The 23,521-nt window shown below is 35.4% G+C and overlaps 1 protein-coding gene across 5 annotated transcripts in view; it reads left to right on the top strand.

Annotated features, from left to right (window-relative positions):
- The window catches only part of THEMIS (thymocyte selection associated), a 253,679-nt gene that overhangs the window by 61,383 nt on the left and 168,775 nt on the right, over positions 1-23,521 (top strand). For all 5 annotated transcript variants that reach the window (XM_007484529.3, XM_007484527.3, XM_056818746.1 and 2 more), the window contains exon 2: positions 9,947-10,105. In XM_007484529.3, coding sequence (XP_007484591.1) covers positions 9,947-10,105 — 159 coding nt within the window. The remainder of the gene's footprint in view (positions 1-9,946; positions 10,106-23,521) is intronic.

Raw genomic sequence — 23,521 nt, 5'->3', positions numbered from 1 at the left:
GTGGGGGGGAGGAAAAGAAAATGATCTATGTCTTTAACGAATAATGCTTGGAAATGATCAAATAAAATATATTTAAAAAAAAAAAAAAAAGATTTAAACTCAGAAAGAAGAGACTTTCTGAATCCAGGCCTGGCACCCTATCCAATGAAACATCTAGCTGTCTTGTGACTCCACCCTTTACTCAGGTAGTCTGTAGTCTGTTTGTCTCAGTTTTCTTATTTTAATTTTTATATCTACCTGAATATTGATCTTTGTAATCTTACCCATCACTAGCTCAAATAGAATTATTTTTGCTTCATTCACTATCTGCAACTTAATCCTATTATCTGAGGACTATTCTCATTTTCTGAATGGTGAAGAGCTGAAGTGATTCTCATCCCACCTACTCACTAAAATATCTACCAATTGGAATGGTCTTACCTTTGGCAAGGGAGGTCCAAAAGATATTCTGTGAGGTCAGTTAAAAGAAATGTGGTAGAGACATGAAGATAGAGAGGTTTTGCAGGACAAGTCAAGATGCAAGAACCAAGGCTGGGGACCTGTCTGTCTATCCAAATAGAATGTTCCCAGGAGGAAGCAGTTGAGCTGGCCAGGGGGAGGATCTGATTCTCTCTGGTTCTAGGGAGTTGAGGCTGGCTGAAGGACCCATGGGGGGTGACTTGGCTTTGGGGCTCTGACCCAAAGGAGAAACTGATTCTGTCTCTCTCTGGGAGTTGAAGCTGGCCAGGGGGAAGTGTCTCTGTTTCTCTCTCTTTGAGATTTGACTGACCAAGAGTTGGAGGAAAGCCAGGCTGAAGGAAAGACTTTTCTTGGTGGCTGGCTGAAGGAGAGAAGCCCTGAACTAATCTTGCTAGCTTTGTGCACTATGTTTGTTATTGTTATTACTCTGATGTTTCTTCTTCAAAAAGTAGTTTCTAATCAAGTGACCTTTCCAGTGACAAAAGAAACATTCCCTAGTCTCTTTTTGCACTGGTCGTGCCTTGTAACTCAGTATCTTTTGAGTAGATTTTGTCTAAGTCCTAACTATGTTCAGATTTTTAATTTCATCCATCTCCTTTTGTTTCAAATCATTTTCAGCCCTCTCTAACTTATTTTTCAGATCTTTAACTTAATTACTTTGAATTGTTTTCAAATAGGTAACCTGCAGCCTCTCTCAATTCAATTAGGGAAAGTGAGTCATATTTACGAAAATAGTTTTTGAAAAATGTCCTCAAATTGGGTGTGCATCCCCTCAGAAATTGCCTACTAACGTGGCCAGCTGTCTTGTCAGTATCAGCTTCTAGACCTAAGATGGCATCTGCCATCTCTGACAGAGGGTCTATATATGTGGCAGGATGTTTCCCTTTATCCTGCCTGATCTTGTAAAACTTGGCCCATGCATTTGGTTTAGAGCAGCATTATTTAATGGCCTGCAGCAAATCCTCCCTGCACCTTTTCAGGTAGGACCTGCAGATGAGACTTGCAAAGTCCATGTCCACCCTTTGCTCTACTGTTGGCCAGCTAGTCAAATTGCTGTCAGATCTAGTTTTCTCCAAAAATTGTCTCTGTTCATGGGGGCTGTACAGCTCAGACAATAGGAACTCGACATCTGGATCAAAGATCCTCAATGCCCATTTAAGCTCCTTCTGTGATTTAAAAGGATTGTCCACAAATTTTGGGAAACAGCAATTTATGGATTCCAGTTCCTGTGTGGAGAATTGTCTATGGACTTTTGAGTGTATCACGCCAGCATTGCTGGTTAGCTTAGTGACCTCTTTCAGTGGGCAAATTTTCTCAGGATCACCAGCAGGCTGTTCTCATCTTCATTGCCACCTTCAGTTTCCTGAGTTACATTCTCAGTTTGCCCATTGTTCTTGCCCATAACTAGATCTAGCCCTTTTTCCTTAATCAGTTGGTCAAAGACAGCCTTAATCATGCCCTCTAGGTTGTTGTCAATGGCCATAATCTTCTCAGCCTTAAGTGGTACTACAAATCTGAATACTTTCTTCACTTAGGTTAGAGTCTGCAACACAGCCATAAAGAGTACATATACTTGTGCCAGAACTTGCCAGAGAACCAGTTCATGTTGAAATGGCATCTGTAAAATAGACATTGTAAAGTTGCTAACATAATCCACAGTTTCAACTACCATTTGTTTTAGTTTACTATATACAATGTGGTATACCCAAAAGCAGGCAATCGCTGCCACAATCACAACTCCAAAAACCACTTGTCTGAACATTTTGTCTATCTTTTCTTTAACTACCCTGCCTGAAGGAATGTGGGTACAGTCAGACTTGAGGTGCCAAAGGAAATAGAAATTTAAATCTGTGTGACACTATTTCTTGTTGCAATGACTGATGCACTCTGGCTGGAGACTAGAGAGCTGCTACTAAGTATGGGGACACACCTGGGGATTTCTTAGTTGCAATGGTGGAGATAGAGGTACTACAGAGATAGAGAGAGATGCTGAGAGATACTGCTACAGATAGAGAGAGATACTGCCCCAGGAGAATGCTCTGGTGTTTGCCTACTGATCTCTATTGATGGTTAATGGATCAATATTTTCCTAATCTCCTACTACCTTCTTCCTTCTTCCCTCCCTCCCTCCCTCCCTCCCTCCCTCCCTCCCTCCCTCCCTCCCTCCCTTCCTCCATTAATGACCTGCTTCTTGAAGCATTTTGGCTTCCTCCCTCCCCCCTGACTGGACTATAAAATACTCTAGTTTTCTTCCTCAAGTAAGGGGTTTATTGGAAAACAACAGGATGGGAAACTGAGGAAGGAGGGATGAGGGTTTCCCTAAACTATAAGGAGAATTTAGGAGGTTATGGAAATAATCAGTCTTGTCACAATTGTGACTCAGAGGCATAGTTAGAGAGATGGATGGAGGATAACTATTTAAAATCTTCTTTCTTCTTCACAAAGCCATCAATGTCTCTCAGCCTAATTTCAGAAGCCCCCCCCCCACCCCCAAGGGTCCTTCAGCCTGGGACAAAGCTAGCAAGATTAGTTTAGGGCTTCTCTCCTTCAGCCAGCCACCAGGAAAAGTCTTTCCTTCAGCCTGGCTTTCCTCCAACTCTTGGTCAGTCAAATCTCAAAGAGAGAGAGACAGAGACACATCCCCCTGGTCAGCTTCAACTCCCAGAGAGAGATAGAATCAGTTTCTCCTTTGGGTCAGAGCCCCAAAGCCAAGTCACCCCCCATGGGTCCTTCAGCCAGCCTCAACTCCCTAGAGCCAGAGAGAATCAGATCCTCCCCCTGGCCAGCTCAACTGCCTCCTCCTGGGAACATTCCATTTGGAACCTTCTTCTTGATAGACAGACAGGTCCCCAGCCTTGGTTCTTGCATCTTGGCTTGTCCTGCAAAACCTCTCTCTCTTCATGTCTCTACCACAGAAAGACACACCTAGGTTTAAAAGACTCTGTAAGCCCTTACTTGGAGTCTTTGGTCATTGAGAGAGGCCATTGACCCAATTTATTGGTTCTTGCTAGCCAAACTAATAAATGGATTATGTGCAAACTGTTTCTCAGTTTACTTTAATTTTCAAATGTTGACATTTCATTTTGGGCCTCAAAATTCCTAGCACAATTCTTACTGAACTACCAGGGTTTTTTTTTTAGTTCAGTCTAGAGGACCTGCTTTTACTCCCATCATTTATACATGTCTTTTTAAAGAGCTGAGTTCACTGAGGGGAATGCCATCTTCCCACATTCATCTCTGATAAGTTGGCTTTTCCCCTTCATTGGAAATGGGTATTCTTGTGTCTTCATATTTTCATTATTAAGAACTTTCCATCCTTCCTCCATTGACCTTCTCTAAGAGTTTAGGTCATGGGCTCCTATCTATTCTTTCTCTGATCCTTTTGAAAATCTTTCTCCCCAAATCAAGCACTCACATCAGGTTTTCCCTAGAATTCTTCTCCCTTCTCTTGAATTTGAAGATGCATTTCTGTTTTTTCTACCCTAAAAATCCATTCCTCCCTTTTAGAAGCATATATAGAAGAATAGTTCATGATTCATTTTCTTCAGTTTCATAAATGAAATCAGCATAAAAACAAGTAAAATATATATTAACTCATCTGATTTTGACAGAGACAGAGACAGACAAATCCAGAAAAAATATTCAGATAATTGAAGTATCTGTTATGATCATAACTTGTCTCCCTGTTAGCTCTGTTATCTGTTTCCTGAACCATAGATCATTCTTTTTTTGCCCTGCGGGTATATAATATGCTTCTACAATAATATCACTTCTGTTTCTCCTTAGAACAATTCTCATTCAAATACTTCCCATGATGCTTCTACTCATTTGTTCCTGGATGCCTGCCTAGAATACATTTGGTTAATATTCAGTGCTAGTCTGTCATCTCTTTTATGTATAGTGTTCCTTTTAAATTTGCTCTTCCATAGCCACCACATTCCAGGCAAGAGTTCAGTGTCTCCTTTGCCCTTTCAGATCAGAGTGCTAATCTAGAAAGAGTTGAATTTATTCTTTTGCATTAGGTTTTCTACTTTACCTTATTTGTTATCTATGCATTAATCACTTTTGAATATACACCTGAGACTATGGATTTTGTTGATGACCACTTTTTAAACATAAAATTTTTGGAATTACTGGTTCACTCTAAGATTCTTCTTGTGCTTGATATTTTCTGTGCTATCTGTCCTGGCAAATAGACACATCATCATTTTAAAATAATAACAACAGCTAATATTTATATGGAACTTAAAGGTTTATAATTTGCATTACAAAAAAACATCTCATTTCTTCCTCATGAAAGCTCTGGGTGGAGGGTACTATAATATTCCTCATTTTACAGATGAGTAAATTGAAGCAGATGATAGAGGTTATCTGTGCTTCCCCCAAAATCACTAACTGTACCTGACTAAGACCAATCAAGAACTCCAGATGGTCTCTATAACTCCAGATAGAGCACCCTACTGGGACACTAAGTTGTCTCATAATATAGATGGCTAGGTTTTTCCATCTATCATTTTTTTGGTTTAAAGAGAAGAAGTAAGTGCATTTTTACCAGCCCTCTTAGGTATACTTTCCACCTGGTAAAGAGGACATCATGATTATTTCTAGATTTTAAGCCATGTTCTAAGAAACTAAACCCAATTCCCAAACACCATCTACTTAAGCAGGTGTTTCTAAATGTAATACATTACATCTACACAGATATTTATAGAACACATCTATGATTGATCTTCACAATGACAGAGTAAGATAAATAGATGAGCCAGGTATTATTATTTCTGTTTTTGAGTTAATAAAACTGAGGCTAAGTGAAATTGTGGTTTTGTTCTGGTCACATCCTAAATAGATAAGGTAAAAAAAAAAGAACACTATACTTTGTAGCTTAGTGTAATTTTTAAAATAAAGGGCTACTATCTGTTTTCCCTTCTGACTAGATTTTTTTTTGTTTTTAGGCCAGTGTTTAGTCCCATAAACCCAGCTGCCTGACTTAGCAAAAGAACATCATAAATTCCAAAAGTCTATAAATTATTTTTATCCTGACCTCAATATTATTAGCTAAAAGTTCTGAGAAAATGCAAATTAAAGTTTCTAGTAGAAAGGTGGCATTTACTTTTCTCCCAGCATAAAAGAGGAACCTATTATTCCTCTAGGTCAAGTCAAATTGAGTCAACAAGCACTTAAGCATTTCCTATGTACTGGCCACTAAACTAAGAACTCAAGATACCAAGGAAAGCAAAAGAAATGTTCTGGCCCTCAAGGAGTGTACATTCTAACGAGAGGGAAAAGTATATAATCAAGAAGGTAGATACAAGATACTGAGAAGGCACTCTGAGGGGGGAAGGGACTTCTGCAGAAGGGGAAATAAACAAATCTTGAAGGGAATCTGAGAATCAGAAATGAGGAGGCAGACAATTCTAGGCAAAAGGGATTTCTAATGTTTCTGGAATAGGATGTGTGGAGCAAAGTTATAAGAAGACCAGAAAGATAGGAAGAAGTCAAGTTATGAGCAGTTTTAAATAAATAGCTTTAAAAACTAAGAGAGGAGTTTATGATTCATAGTGGAAGTAATAGGCAACTGATGGAGTTCTTTGGGCAAGACATCATATAATAAGACCTAAAATCACCATGGCTACTGAGAGGAGGATGTTTTCAATTGGGAAGAGATTTGAAGAAGAGAGAGTAGTTGATAAAGAACCATCAAAGGAAATTGAGAAGTTGCAGTTTGGACAGTTAAGAAAAGTTCCAGGAATTCAGAATCGAAAAAAACTGAGGAAAAGTGTATTCAGAAAGAGGCTGTAATCCATAGCATCAAATTCTAGGCAGCTTGGTGGCTCATTATATAGACTGCTGAACCTGGAGTCTCAAAGACCTGAATCTGCCTGAATTCTGCCTCAGATGCTTATTAGATATATGACTAGGCACATTGCTTAATTTCGGTCTGGCTAAATTTCCTTGTGTTTAAAAGGGCTGATAACTCCACTTACATCTCGGGGGTTTTGTGAGGATGAAATGAGATGATATTGGTAAAGTGTTTTGCAAAATTTAAACTGCAATATAAACACTCAGTGTTAAATACTACAAAGAGGTCAAGAAGGAACAGGATCAAGAAGAAGTGATTAGATTTTTATATTATGGGAAATCATTGGTAACATTGGAGGGGGCAGTTTCAGTTGAATGATGGTGTCAAGATAGATTACTTAAGATTTAGAAGAGAAAGTGAAGCTCTTTTCCTAGAGATATCTAGTAGAGATGTCTAGTGTAGAAAGCTTTCTCAAGGAATTTGGCCACCATGAGGAGGAGAGATAGAGGATGATAACTATCAGGAAAGGTGGCATCAAGAGAATATATAATGACAAGATGACTATTAGCAGCTTGTCCAGAGTCAGCTCACATAAGGCATTCTTGAGGGCTAGGCCACTCCAGAGAAGAATGTTGCCTAAGAACTTCATAATGGGCCAAAGAACTGCCCCTCCTAGAATTTGGAGGGGGGGTTCTTCACAACTCTCTTTGAAGAGAGAGAGTGGGAAGGGAAACAGGAGAAAGGAAAAGTCTGGAGGGGAGAGAGGGAATATGAAAGAGGGTGCAAAGGGAGAGAGAGATAAGGAATGGGGAAGAAGGTACGGAGGAGAGAGAAAGGGAAGTGACTATTTAGGAAGAGGAGTTGGTTTTGTAATATTTATTGAGGAAGATGAGGGGATTGGAAAAATAGGGGATAAGTAAAGTTTGTAGCAGGGATAAGGGAGAGAGGGAATATTGCTGCTGGTGAGGCAAAGGTGAGAGATGCCCCCTGCTGAGAGGCAGCAGCAGGGGTCTGATAAGGACCATTTCTTGTTGAATGACTAGGCTGATGTTCAGCTCCCTCTATGTACAGAAAAGATAGTCCACTTATCTGACTGTGATATTCTAATAAGAGAAATTTTAATAACCAGTTTGGATTTGAGAGATAAGGAAAAAGGGAAGAGGGAGGTCCGTGAATAAGGTTGAAGTCTTTCTCAGCTTTGGAGCTGAATCTAGGCCTCAGAGTCTGGTGGAGGGTTTCTCCCACTCCCCTCTACCTATATTTGTGCTAGTTTCGTCAATTTCAGAATCTTAGCAGTAGACAGAAAGCAACAAGAATTGTTCTGACTTTCAGAGCTTATTGGGCCTGTGTCTTCAGGCTGAACGGAGTAGAGGCACTCCTAATCCAGACTGGGAAGCCAACACTCCTCCCACCTCCAACACCCACAAGGAAGTAAGCTCAGCAGGAAGGAAGTGCTAGTCACAAGACCCAACTGCCACTCCCATTTGCCCCTTCCCCCACCAACTATCAGTCTTGACAATTTCCTCTCTATGGATATTCCCACTGCTGCTTATTCCAACACAGTGGCAGAAACTTCAGAACTTGTTCTTGTTTCCGTTCCACAGTTTTGGCAAGGAGGTCTGCCTCTTCATCTGACATAGTGAAAGAGGAGATGAGAAGATGTCATTATTATATAATATGAGGAAGGGAGGAGGAACCCTTCACAAATGACCTCAGTTTATTCCAAGGAATATGACATTACAGTACTTAGTGGAAAGAGTTCAGAGTAGAATGCTCTCATAGGTTTGAGGAAAGATGAGAAAATTAGAACAGCGTCTGTGGGAAATAGATGAGACAATTGAAGTTTTAGATAAATGTATTTTAATGAAATTTGATTAAATTATTTTTAATAATGAAAACATAATGCAATATGCATTAAAGGAGAAGTATGCATAAGTAATGAACCATGAAGAAAGGAGAACCAAGAGAAGAACATATATATTGACTACAATGATGGAAACAATAGCAATGTCAGGAGAAGTCAATAATTGTAATGAATAGTTCTGTTCCCCAAGAACTGATAAGGAGGTAGACTCCTTTTACTAGAATGGTGGGAAACTATGGCCATCAATTCAAGTAGTTTTTATTTAATGTTTCTGTTTGTTACTGAGAGGGATTTCATTGAATGGAGAAGCAAAGAAAGATGAAAGTGGTGTTTAGTAGTTTTGTGACTTCATGTAGGATATTTTTTTTTTGTCAACATGCTTTGCCAAATGTTTTTTTTTGCAAAATGGTTTGCCATTTCATTCTCCAGCTCATTTTACAAATGAAGAAAGGGAGGCAATATATTTGTGAATTGCCTAAAATCATATGGCTAGTAAGATCTAAGGCTAGAATTGAACTCAGGAAGATGGGCCTTTCTAACTCCAGCCTCAGCACTCTATCTACTCTGCCACCTAATTATCCCAAAGAGAAATTACTATTACATAAAAACCAAAAGCCATTAACAAACCTTTAACAATTCATTTTTATCAATTGCTAAAATGAAACAATTAACAATGTTAACAATGATGATCCAGGATACCCCAAAAGTCCTGATGTAGTTTTAATAGCTTAAACTGCCCCTTATTAATCATTTTTATTAATACAATGATTATATGTTACACATTTATATACATACTTCAAACTTCTGGATTCCAAAAATAAGGGGTACTTGATGAAAACTTACTACACAGCATGAAACTGTAAAACTCTAAATTGAAACGCAGAAAAGCACAATATATCTATTATAGTCAAAAGATAAATTAAATCATACAACTTTATTTACAAATATATTCATCAAGCATTTTTTTATAATAGCTGCCTCAAGATTGGCACATATTAAATCTTAACACTGCAGCTTCTTTTATTTCCTTAAGTTAATTGAGATAAAAACAAAATTATTTAGGCAAGTTTGCCACAAGTCAAATACTGCTTCTCAATCAAAATAAGATAGAAGATGGGAGGTCCTGATTTCAAATCTGGCCTTAGACACTTTCTAGCTGTGTGACCCTGGGCAAGTCACTTAACCCCCATTGCATAGCCCTTACCACTCTTCTGCCTAGAACCAATACCCTGTATTGATTCTAAGACAGAAGGTAAGGGTTTAAAAAAAGATAGGAGACAGTTACTAAACAATTTTAAGGAAAAAAAATCTATTTTATTTTGAATATCTTCACTAAGACCTTTGGAACAAAATTTTACTTTGTTTTAAATTTAAAAAGAACCATCCAATGTTTAAGAAGTTTCAATTGTTGCTCTTAACTCTTGACAATATTTGAGTCTTTGCACACTAAAGATTCTAAGAGCAGTATTTTGTCAACATATTATCTATATGGAATTTAAGCTTAGTTTCTACTTTATTGGCTATTTAAATAATGGCCCAAACTGCAAATACTTCTTAATGTGATTGTCCATTTTGAAAATTCACATTGTGGTAGTAATAAGCAGTTTGTAGTTGGGTAAAATCCAAGAAAATGAACTATCCTCAAATATCTGAAAGTTACAAGGAAGACATTCGCTCAAGAGTATATTCAGAAAAAGAGACCCATAACTGTAGTTTCTTTGCTCTCGTTGGCAATCCAAGAAAAATAGCAAGGTCTTGACTTCTTATCTTCATAGAGATGGTGGGACCAAAACCACTTTACAAGTCTTTATTTTTCTCTCTAGGTTCTATTTATGAAATGTTTGGAAATGAGTGCTCTCTATCAACGGGTGAAGTGATCAAAGTGAACAGTTTCAAAATAAAGAAGATCATGGCTAGCATTTATAAGGAAAATGAAGATAATCAATGTTCTCCTAAGTTTGAACTGCCTCTAAATTTCCCAGGTACAGTATCTCGTGATCAATAATCTATTACCTCTTCTTTTTTGTGAATCTTAAGGGTTTTTTTAAAAATCTATTTACACAGCTAACAGGAATGAAGCAATTATTTCCACTGTAGGGAAAATGGTCCATCATCCTCATTCATAGCTTTGCTTTATATAGGCTTAAGAGATTTTTATTTTAAGATGCCATATTAACTTGGCTTATTTTGATTTGGAATCCATACAATTCAAGCAATTTAAAAGAACAATAGAAATCCTTGAGCTTTACATTTTCTCTTTCTCCCTCTTATGCTTCCTTTACTCAAAAGTCTGAATAACTTATCTTTTGTAAGAAATGTTTTCTCCCCTTAATTCCAGGCTCACATGTATGTTGTTAGACATTTTCCAAATGAAAGCTATTTTATTTGATAATGATAATAGGAAGAGGTTGAGTTTATTTGGTGTCTTTCCAGCTTAGGCTAATTTCCTTTTCAACCAGCAATGTTTCCAAATAAAAGTACAGATTTCTATCCCTCTACCAGAAGGAATGTTTCCTGTTAAAGCAGTTAAGATATCTAACATGTTTGCCAACATTTTCACAAGGCCAGTTGCTGCTAAAGACATCTCTTTGAGTTTTCCTGTTGGCTTTACACTCTTGCATAATTTAAATTGCTGCCTAAAGAAGTCATTTAAGATATATTTGAAAGTGGGCGGGAGGGAAAGGGAAAAAAGAATGAGACATAGATTTTTGGACATAGCCAATGTGAGAATTTGTTTCTCTTGAAGTAAGCATATTTATTATAATTTATTACAAATTGCATTACATATACATATTATATATAATTTGTTGCAATATGTTTATTACAAATTACATATTTGTCACATATTATATATACTTTATTATGCCCTATATATATACATATTTATTACATAATACAAGCAATTTAGTTACATGTATGTTACATTATTTATTTATTACATATTATATTCTGTTACATATTTTAAATTTTTTCAAAGATATATCTACAAGTAGGAGTAGTCAGACTTAAAGGGAAAATAAGCCTATAACAAAAAAAGGATCAGAGGATGTTTTCCTACCACAATACCTACTTGGTAATACATACAACTGTTCACATTCTCTCTCTCTAGAAGGTACTCTTGACTATGAATTTGAACATGTAGATTGGATTCAATCCTGGGGGAAGCCTGGTCCCTAAAAGAATGATGAGGTTCTTTTTTATGTTTTAATTTATTTATTTATTTGTAACATGAAAATACCCAAGTAATTCCTTTCCTCCTCTCCACCCATTAGAGAAGGCATCATTTGTGTGTGTGTGTGCCTTTTTTAAATGTCTTACTTTTTTCTATTTATCTGTCCTTTCTCTGGAAGTGGTCATATACAAGTCTTTCTTGAAATATTTATTTTGTTGTACGTAACATTCTCTTGATTTTATTAGTTTCATTCTCCATGATTTCATATAGATCTTCTTATGTTTGTTTTTAAATTAACCTGCTCATTATTTCTTATGGTGTAGTAGTATTTCATCACAATCATATCCCACAAATTGTTTAGACATTTCCCAATTGATAGGGATCTCCTTATTTTTCAGTTATTTGCCACTACAAAGAAAGCTAGTATAAATATTTTAGGACATATAGGGCTTTCTAACCTTTGTCCTGATCACCTTAGCAAATAACCTAAATAGCAAATAAATCTCAGGTATTTTAGAGTCAAAAGGTATAAATAGTTTCATAACTATGTGTATAATTCCAAATTACTCTTCAAAATGACCGAATCAATCCAATAATACTACTACCAGGTCCATATCTCAAAGAGTAAAAAAAAATGGGAAAAGACCTGTTTGTAAAAAAAAAAAATTGTTCTCTTTGTGGTGTCAAGGAATTGGAAACTAAAGGGATGTCCCTCAAATGGGGAATGGCCAAACAGATTGTGGTATATACTGGTGATGGAATACTACTATGCTATACAGAATGATGGACAAAATGATTTCAGAAAGAGCTAGAAGGACCTACATGAACTGATTTAGGGTGAAATAATCAGAACCAGGAGAACACTGTACACAGTAACAACAATATTATGGAATGATCAAATGTGATAAGCATGGATACTAACAGTAATATAGTGATCCAGAAAAATTCTGGGAGATATAAAAAAGAATGATATCCACCTTCAGAGAAAGAACTATTAGAGCAAGAATGCAGATGGAAATATATGATTTATCACTTGTTTATTTGGGTATATGTTTTGGGGTTTTGGTTTTATAAGATTATCCACTTACAAAAATGAATAATATAGAAACATGTTTTGCATCATAATACATGTATAACTCAGAATGAATTGCTTGCTAGCTTTGGGAGGGGGAGGGAGACAATTTGGATTATATAACTTTGGAAAACTCTGGAAATTTGTTATTAAAATTAAAAATGAGGACAAGGTAGGGGTGAATAACTAACACCCTGAATGATGGAGTCAGGATCTGGAAAGACTGACAGTTAAATACACTAGGCTGAATCTAATGAAATAAAATTCAGTAGATATAAATGTAGTTTTATATGTCTTTTACTTGTAAAAAGTACAACATGAAAGAAGTATGGTTAGGTAGCAATTGTCTGAAAAAAGATGTTGGGATTTCATTGAACTAGAAACTTGAGGTATTGTAGCAACTGAAAGAATTCATTGGATCCTGGAATGCTTTAAGAGAGGCAAAAGTTCCAAATACAAATCTGATAGCCTGGCTCTACTCTGCTCTAATTAGACCATGTTTAGAATATCATTGTCAGTTTTGTTGGTCAGTTTAGGAAAAATATTGAAAAAGTCCTCCTAGAGAAGAGAAATGATGTCATTTTTCTTCCTCTTTAAGATAATATATTTTAATTCTAAATTAATTATACTGAGCCAAAGAGTAATGAACTTGAAATCAGGAAGACCTGAGTTCAAATTCTTACTCCAATCCTTACTTATGAGCTAGAGTTATGCTGATAAATGTTTTAAAACCAGTTTTTCAGAAAAATTCTACAATAAACTTTTTTTAATAAATAAACCCTTACCTTCCATCTTGGAGTCAATACTGTGTATTGGCTCCAAGGCAGAAGAGTGGCAAGGGCTAGGCAATGGGGGTTAAGTGACTTGCCCAGGGTCAAATAGCTGGGAAGTGTCTGAGACCAGATTTGAACCTAGGACCTCCCATCTCTAGGCCTGACTCTCAATCCACTGAGCTACCCAGCTGCCCCCTACAATAAACTTTTAAAGAATATTTTATTTTTTCCTCAATTACATGAAAAAATTTCTAACCTTTGTTTTTTTAAGTTTGAGTCAAATTCTCAACCTCTCATTCTTCTTGCTCTTTCCTTCTCTGAGATGGTAAGCAATCTGATATGGATTTTATGTGTGTAATAGTATATAACATTTTTCTATATTTGTCATTTTGTGAAAGAAAACTTGTACAAACAAAAGAAAAATGAAGAAATAAAGCAAAATATAGCATGTCTTAGTCTGCATTCATACTCCATCAGTTCTTTCTCTGGAAGTGGAGGACATTTTTCATCATTTGCCCTTGAGGATTGTCTTGAAGAACTGTATTACTAATATTGCTGTTACTGTGTACAATGTTCTGGTTCTGCTTATTTCACTTTGTATCAGTTCATGTAGGTCTTTCCAGATTTTTCTGAAATCTTCCTTCTCATCATTTCTTATATCGGAGTAGTATTCCATTACAATAATATACCACAGTTTGTTCATTAATGCCTCAATGTATACCTCCTCCATTTCTAATTCTTTGCCACTACAAAAAAAGTTGCTATAAATATTCTTGTATACACAGGTTCTTTTTCCTTTTAAAAAATCTCTTTGGGATACAGATATATTAGGGGTATTTCTGGATCAAAGGATATGTGTAGTTTTAAAACCTTTTGAACATAATTCTAATTTGCCCTCCAGAATGGATGGATCAATTCACAATTCTTCCAACAGTACAATAGTGTCCTAATTTTCCCACATCCACTCCAACAGCTATTATTTTCTTTTTCTGTTATATTATCCAATCTGCTAGGTATGAGGCTTTAATTTTCGTTTCTCTAATCAACAGCAATTTAGAGCATTTTTTCATGTGACTATTTTTAGCCTTAATTTCTTCATCTGCAAATTGCCTGTTCATATCCTTTGACCATTGCAAATGCTTTGTATTATAAATTTGACTCATTTATCTGTATATTTGAGAAATAAGGCCTTTATAAGAGATACTTGCTTAAAAAACATGCCCCAAGATTTCTTCTTTTCCTCTAATCATGGTTATTGGTTTTATTTATGCAAACACTTTTCAATTTAAAATAATCAAAGTTATTCATTTTGTTCCATAATGTTTTCTATCTCTTGTTTTGTCATAAATTCTTCCCTTATTCATAGACTTGGGAGAGAGACTATTAATATTCTCCTATAATTTCCTAATGGAAGCACCCTTTATGTCTAAATCCTTTCCCGATTTTGACCTTATCTTGGTATATGGTGTGATTTGTTGATATATATCCAGCCTCTTTTTTCTTTTTTTTTTCCATTTTCCCAGTAGTTTTTATCAAATAGTAAAATTGATCTATAGTTTTCTTTCTCTGTTTTGCTCCTCCTGGTTTAGGTATCAATACTATATTTCTGTTGGAAATAGTTTGGAAGGATGCCTTCTTCAACTATTTTTTTCCAAATTGTTTGTTATTGGGATTAATTGATCTTTAAATATTTGATAGAATTCATTTGTGAATCCATATGGCATTGGGGATTTTTTTCTTAGAGAGTTCATTGAAGACTTATTTAATATCTTTTTCTGAGATGGAATTGTTTAAAATATTCTGTTTCCTCTCCCATTTAATCTAGGTAATTTATATTTTTGTAAATATTCATCCATCTCACTTAGATTGTCAGATTTATTGGCATATAATTAAGTAAAACAGATCTTAACAATTATTTTAATTTCTTCTTCATTGGTAGCACATCCACCCTTGTTATTTTTGATACTAGAAATTTTTTCTTTTTTTAATCAAATTAATCATTTTTATCCATTTCTTCCCCATAAAATAAGCATCTAGTTTAATGTATTCAGTTGTTTTCTTACTTTTAATTTCATTAATCTCACCTTTGATTTCAAGATTTCAAATTTGGTGTTTCATTGATGGTTTTTAATTTGTTCTATTTCTAGTTTTTTTAAGTGTGTGCCCAACTCATTAATCTATTCTTTCTCAATTTTATTGATATATGACATTAAAGATATAAATATTCCCCTAAGTACTGCTTTATCTGTATCCTATATATTTTCATCTGTTGTCTCATTGTTGTCATTCTTTCTAACAGTTTGATTGTTTTTATGAATTGTTCTTTGACCCATTTGTACTTTAGAATTATATTATTATTTCAAATTAATTCTTAATTTCTCTTTCCATGGACCTATTTTGAATGTATTTTTTTTACTTTATGTTCTGAAAATGAAATATTTAATATTTCTGATTTCCTGAATTTGGTTGTGAGGTTTTTATGCCTTACTATGTGGTCAGTTTTTTGTCTAAGTACCATGCAGTGCTGAAAAAATAAAAGGTATATTCTGTTTTTATTCCCATTTAACTTTCTTCAAAGATCTATCATATCTAACTTTTCTAAAATTCTATTCTGCTCTTTAACTTCTTTCTTGTTTGTTTTTTATTAGATTTATCTATTTCTGAGAGAAACTTAAGGCACCTCATTAACATAGTTTTACTGTCTATTTTCTCCTATAGCTCATTTAACTTCTACTTTAAAAATCTGGATGCTATACTTGGTACATATATATTTAGTATTGATATTATTTCATTATCTATGGTACCTGTTAGCCAAGTATTATTTCCTTTTTCATGTCTTTTAATTAGATCTATTTGCTTTGTTTGAAATGATTGCTACTCTTGCTTTTCTTTTTACTTCAGGTGAAAAATAATAAATCCTTCTTAAGACTTTTAATTTTAATTTGTATGTGTTTAAATGTCAAATTTTCTATATAACTGGTCTTTTCATTAATAACTCTTGAAAGTTCTAAATTTCATTAAATATCTATTTTTGCTCTTGAAGAATTATATTATGTTTCATCAGGTAGATGTTTTTGGGTGTAATCCTAGTTCCTTTATCTTCCAGAATATCATATTCTATGCCCTGTGATCCTTTAAAGTTGAATCTGCTATATTCTCTGTTATCCTGTCTATGGCTTCATGATATTAAATTTTTTTTTTTAGATTCTTAAATTCTTTCAATTTCTATTTTACCCTCTGATTCTATCATGTCAGGGCAGTTTTTCTTGATAATTTCTTGAAATATGATGTCCAGGTTCTTTTTTTCTTTGCTCAAGATTTTCAGAAAATCCAATAATTCTCATATTATCTCTATTTTCCAGGTCAGTTGTTTCTCCAATGAGAAATTTCACATTTTCTTCATTTCATTTTTTTATCATTTCATTTCCTATAAATTTTTGCTTATCTTTTCCCATTTTTTGTGTTTTTCCCTTACCAAGATATTGATTTTTTTTCTTCATAGTTTTCCTGTACTACTCTCATTTTCCCTCCAAGCTTTTTTCTAGTGCTCTTATTTGGTTTCTAAAGTCCTTTTTTAAGTTCTTCCATGAGATCTATTTTTTTTTTTGTCCAAGAGACCAATTTACATTTTTCTGATACTTCACATGTAGCTATTTTGACAATGTTGTCCTCTTTTATATTTGTATCTTAATCTTCCCTGACACCATAGTGACTATCTAAGATTTGGATTCTTGTTTATTTGTTCATTTTTACCTTGTTTACATATTTGTTCATTTTTACCTTGTTAACATTGTTCAGTTTATTTTGTGATTTTTTTTTTATTGTATAGTAAAGTTAAGCTCTATTTACTGATTGGACTGGGCACTGTCTTATGCTTCTTGTTCTGAGGATTGAGGTTTTGCTTCTGGTTTGTACCAGGCTTCAGGATCTATCTGTTGGTTTACATTAGTAGGGAGTTTCACTGTTGGCCTGCACTAGTGGGAAGCCTTACTGCTGCCTTGCATAGCTGGCTTATATGGAGGGCAGAGCCTCATTGATGTCAGTCCCCAAAGGGTAAAGTTTCACTTCTGGCTGGCCTCAGGGCAGAGTCTCACAGGAGGGACCTCATTGCTGAGTGGGCAGGGCCTCACATGCCCTGCTGGGCTGTGATGTAGCATTGCTGCTGCCCACTTGGATTTCACTCTCTTCCTCATGAGATAGAACTCTTGTTCTGAGCCTCCAAACTTCTCTGGTCACAAAAATTGCTCCAAATTTTGATTTGTGACTTTGGTTTGAGATTTTTTGGAGGAGGATTTCAGAGGTTTTAGGAGGGTTGCTACCTCACTCTGCCATCTTGGCACTGGAAGTGTCCTACAGTATGCCTATAAGTATAATCTGAAGCATTGCCTTTCCCCCTAAGATTCTCTTAAGTATAAAGAACTAGCAAAATATTAACCAAAGTCCTGATTTATAGAGTTTGGTCATTTATGAGGTTCAAATTTTCACACGGAAAATAGCTTTCTCCAGTATATTTCTGCAATGTACCCAAGTGACCATATAATATTTCTAAGCCTCAGTTTTCTTATCTGTAAAATCAGATAGTAATAACTGTAGTATGTACCTCACAGATGTATGACAAGGCTCAAATTGGATCACATATGTAAAGTACCTTACAATCCTTGAAGTACTACATAAATGTCAATATTTCTTATATAATAGAAAGCATAAAGTAGGGTTCTTTATTGCTGTTGTCAATCAGACCTTCTCATGGCACAACAGAAATACTGTACTTGAAATTAAATAATGATTTCAATTCCTACTTCAGACAGTTAATCACTGTGTGACCTTAGGCAAGTCACTTTACCTTAAAGGAGCTCAGAGTGTTGTACTAAATTATTAATTTACTATTAAATTTATATATTATGTATTATATATTTATATATTATTAATTTATATATTAATTATTAATTAATTATTATCCCTCACCTTTTTAAAATCTATGATCATATGATCATATGGAGACATCTCACAGTACTTCTGTCTCCACATGATATCCCTAGAGGGTTGCAAAATATAACAGGTTTGGGGATAGTGGGGAAATCCATAAAATAATGCTAGGTAATATTTTGAAATATGGATTACATGTGACTCATGGAAAAATAATGTATATGGAAATTTTACTTCTTATTTGAATTATATGCCTAATAGATAAATGAATTTTCTACATATTCCCAAAAGGTTTCAGTCACTTTGATTGAAGAGAGATATTTTCTTTTTGATAGAGTTTTTATCTTAAGCTATTCAGTGAATTTACTGAAGGAAAAATATGACTAAATAAATGACTCTCTTTGTTCTCATTCATAAAATAATGGGGTGCTTTTAATATAAAACATTAAAAAAATCATTTTCCTGGTGATTTATTTAGTGAAAGGTAAATGTTCTTTTAAAAAATCATACAAACTACATTTATGGTGCTACAGTTAAGAATGATGAAAAACACACTCTGCTGTTATTTCCAAAACATTATTTTTTGTATTATATACTTCTTAGGTGTCTGTAGCCTTTACAGTTAGACCTTTGGGCTATTAAAAAAATCAAACTTTAAAAAATATTTTGGCTTTACCCTTCCTTCTGAATGCTAGAATCTCAATCAGATATTGGAAAAAAAAATTGAGTTTACCTAAAAAAGAAATATGCAAATATCTTCATTTGATTAAAAATAAAGAAAAATATCTATATTTTGGCAACATATAAATATGTAAATATTCATATAAATCAATTCTTAAAATATAAATATTTTGAGATATATATGTGTGTTTTTCATAGAATTTGATAATTTGATGATAAATGAGCAGTCATCTAGGAATTCCCACTATAATGTTTGCTATAGATATATATGTGTGTATATGTATATATATGCCTATGTAAAACCACATGCATTTATAATATAGAGAAAAAGAGTCAGGGAGAGAGAGATACATAGAGAGAGAAGTGGAAAAGGGAATGAGTCAACAGAAACAAATCTGCTAGTTTTTTTTTAAATTTTTAATTCATTAATTATTTTTAAATATTTTTTACATTCTAATCTGTACCTTTGGTTTCATAATGTTATAGAAACTCCCCAAAACAAATGCAGAATGACAACTCTCTCATTAATGAGCTTAGAAAGTAGCCTGGGACTCTGAGAGGTTATTGTGACTGGTCTTCACTGCTAGTATGTGTCAAAGACAGGACTTGAATGTAGGGTCTTCCTCACTTAAAAAAAAAAAAAAGGGATACATTCAGTTTCACAGATACAAAACACTGTCCCGTGGTTTGGACTCCTCTGGATGGAAAACTCTTTTGCGAATGCTAGAAGCACCCCTTTCCCCACATCATTTGTAAAAACTGAGAAATAGAGTATGGTATTTGGGATATTTGCTCATTTTAATTGTTTTTAGGACCTAGCAGCAGCTCATCCCAACATGAAGCCTCACATACAATGTCTTTTTTCTCTCCAAGAGCCCTATTGCCCACCAAACTCACCATTTCTTCACAGGTGCCTTATCATTGACAGATTATCCTTTAGCCTCCTCCAGACCGAGGTCACAGACAACATTATTGAAGAATTCTTTGCTTATTCTGCATGGCCAAGCACATTAGTACCTCCCATCCACTAGTCCCATGCATTTTGGGGCTAAATCAGCTAGTAGCAAACCTTAGCTAAGTTTACTCATCTCAACTGTGCTCTTAGCATCTCTCTGAAAGAAAGGAAAACAAGAAAAATCCCCCAAGATCTGTTTAATGCTTTTTATAAACCAGCACAAAGGAGTGGCAACTCCCATGACATTCCATCCCATATGGTGGGGATAGGGAATAATTCTCTTTGGGGCAGCCTACATAAGTGCAATTCTTCCTTCAAGATAGCCAAGAAACATACCCAGTGCATTCATAATACACATACACACATTTCTATATACAGTATACTATATGTGTTACACACTATATATAAAAATCTATCTGTCTATCTATCCATCCATCCACCCATCCATCCATGGGTCCATGCATCTATCTATCTATCTATCTATCTATCTATCTATCTATCTATCTATCTGTCTGTCTGTCTGTCTGTCTGTCTGTCTGTCTATATATCTATCATGGGCATGTAATCAAAAGTCCCAAACACCCTCAATAACCTGTGGGTTATCAAGTTTATGGGGAAACTCTTGATCAAGCCCCTAGAAATGATTCTTTCCGGAGTTGCAGGGAGTTTGGTTCACTTGAAGTGGTCCCTGTCCCCCCAGTCTGAGTCAGATTAAAAAAAAAGATAGTCATATGTGTTCCACTTTCAGAGCCTGCCAACAGTACCCTCTGTTGCTCCAGCTTTTTTTGTTATGCCTTTTTATCTTCCTAACTACTTTGCATCTGCCATCCTGCTTGCCAAGTCCAGCCTTCCCTGCAGAGCTCTGTGGGAGCCACCCAACCTGAATTTCATATTAGAAGGAGTAAAGTGAATCGTTTTATTTTAACATTGATGTGACCTATGAATTAGCTTTATGTGGTATCCTCAGCTATTACATTTCTCTACTTCACTAAGGCCTTATATAGGCAAAAATGATAAATTTAGAGTCATAGGAACTAGGTTCAAAATCTGTCCTTATAACATAGGGCAAGTAACGTCTCTCCTGTGAGCTTTGGTTACCTTATTTATAATCAGAGAAATTGGATGAGATCATTTCTAGAATTTCTTCTAGCTTTAAGTCTATGATCCTATGGTAGTTTAAATAATAATAATAATATTCACATCAGTATTTAATATTAACATAGCACTTTAAATATGTTATGGGGCAACTAGCTGGTACAGTGGATAACATGCTGTGCTTGGAGTCAGAAAGATTCGTTTTCTTGATTTCAAATCTGTTGTGAGACACTCACTAGCTGTGTGACCCTGGGCAAGGTACTTAACCCTGTTTGCCTCAGTTTCCTAATCTAGAAATCACTCCAGTGTCTTTTGCCAAGAAAACCCCCAAAGGGGTCATAAAGCCAGAAACATGACTGAACAACAATAATTACATAAATAATTACATATGGTATCTTACTTGATCCTCACAACAAACCTATGAAATAAGGGATATAATTATCACCATTTTACAGAGGATGACACTGAGGCTGATTAGTTAAGTGACTTGCCAATGGTCACCCAACTACCAAGTGGTGGAAGGTGGATTTGAAGTTCAGGACTTTTTAACTTGAAGTCCTCTCTCCACTATGCCGCTTAACTGCTGAATGGCAAAGATTTACAATTTCATCTAGATGGAAGCTTTCTCTCTAATGCAAATGGCCATTTGCCCATATCTTAAGAGTCCTACATAGTGGTTGCCTGAATTTCATAGAACATAAATAATTTGCCTAAGGTCACATAGCTGGTAAATAAATCTTAAGCAAGATTGAATAAATGTCTTCCTAACTCCAAGTGCACTGTTCTATCCACTGTGGATATTCTGTATATCCAAAACCTATATGGTGACTTCTTCCCCTACTGCATATTATAACCAGCCTATTAGCTAAACCAACAAGCATTTATTTATTAAACACCTACTACATTCCAGGCACAATGCTAAGCACTTTGGATTCAGAGAAAGGCAAAATCTAGTTGCTGTTCTCTAAGATGTCAGACTATAATAACTTAAAGTCATGTAATTCTCTGAAATATGGTGGTATATAGAATGCCAAGTCTGGGTGAGGAAGACTCATCTTCCTGAGTTCTAATCTTCCCTCAGACACTTACTAGCAGTGGGCAAATCACTTAACCCTATTTGCCTCTGTTCTTCATCTGCAAAATGAGTTGGAGAAGGAAGTGACAAACCACTCCACTATCTTTGCTAAGAAAACCCCAAAATGGGTCATGAAGAGTCAGACACAACTCAGCAACCACAGCACAACAACAATTGTTTCAGGCTCCTAGCTATTAAATTACTTTCTTCCCTATTAAGTGTCAGATAGGATTTGAATCCAGGTCTTCCTGATTCCAAGGCCGGCACTCTAATCACAGGAGGCTTTAATTCCTTTATAACATCTATCTAATTCAATGCAATTCTATGAACTACCTACATCTCAAAACTAGGAAGTAAAAAGAGAAGAGTTTTTTCTGTTGATGATGGTAAATAGTAGAGATGTTCTTTCTTCAGTACTCAAATCAACATCTATTTAAAACTGCAGCTTCAAAGGGAAACTTTATTATGCTTATGTAGGGAAATGGTATGGTTTTCTAATTTGAATTTAATGTGAATGGATTTTAATTGTTTTGCATAACCATGGATAACAGATTTTTGGGGGAACGCTGCATGGTAAACATCAGCAAATATGTCAGGCAAGGCACCACATTAGGGGGAAACACCACAGCATATGTTGACAGCGAAGAAGAATTGCTGCTGTTCACCCTTCACACCAGAATAATTTTTTCAATATTTACCTCCCATGTGTAGAGAGGGAAACATATGGGTCTTTCCATAATCGTAAGCATAAACAGGTGGCTACTTAGGTACATTTAATTCGCAGGCAACATCCATATTGGAGCAAAGCAATCAGCTCCACATGGCTCCCCAACTCTTTCTGCTAACATTCCATTAACAAAATTAAGACCGTTTAAATAAGGGGGAGTGTGTGGAGTCCTCCCTAGATTGGTTTCAAAAAACCCCCTTCAGAGCCATGAATAACAGAAGCTCTGAAAAATGCCTTTACATTTGGTGGTTTCTTTTCTTTGAAGGAGTTGTAGCAGCTGAGCATAATGAGACTTTGAGTAAATCAACCTTCACATTTTAAACATGCTGGCACTTTTTATTTTGCTCCATAATCTCTTTATAATAGATTTGGAAGTGTGATAATGAAAATACTAAGCAGTGCCTTGGGTCAGGGGTTCAGATGAAGTTTCTCTGAAGAAGCTGGGGTCATTTCTCCCCTATTTTTAGGTCCCAGAACTGGAATCCAGAAAACTCATTTCAGTCATGTAGATCTATGGAAATACTTGGGGGCTGGGTCTAACCTATAGTTTCTGCTCCATGGATTCTGAATTGCTCTAGATAACAACTCTTGTCAATTTAGTCCCAGAAATAGTTCAACATGCTGAGAGCTAGAGAGGTCAGCTCTTCTGATGGCCCTCCCCAAACCAGTTGTCCACTTGGAGCTGCATTAGATATCCCCCTCCTGTCCTATGATATTCCCTTGATTGAGATATAAAATCTAGGTGGATCCTAGAGTATTTTTGAGGAGCTCTTCCTTCGCTCCTCTTTGGACAGGATGGTATCAGATTTGTACAAGAATATAACTGTATTCAAGCGTTGAGAAAAATCACAGGGAACTGAAGTGACCTTATTAGTGGTCACAGTTCATAATACCTCCTAGAAACAAAATCTTATGTTTTTTT

This window comes from Monodelphis domestica, chromosome 2, assembly GCF_027887165.1.
Source record: "Monodelphis domestica isolate mMonDom1 chromosome 2, mMonDom1.pri, whole genome shotgun sequence".
Lineage (NCBI taxonomy): Eukaryota > Metazoa > Chordata > Mammalia > Didelphimorphia > Didelphidae > Monodelphis > Monodelphis domestica.
Note: the sequence above shows the minus strand (reverse complement) of the source record. Positions and strands in the feature narration are given on the sequence as shown.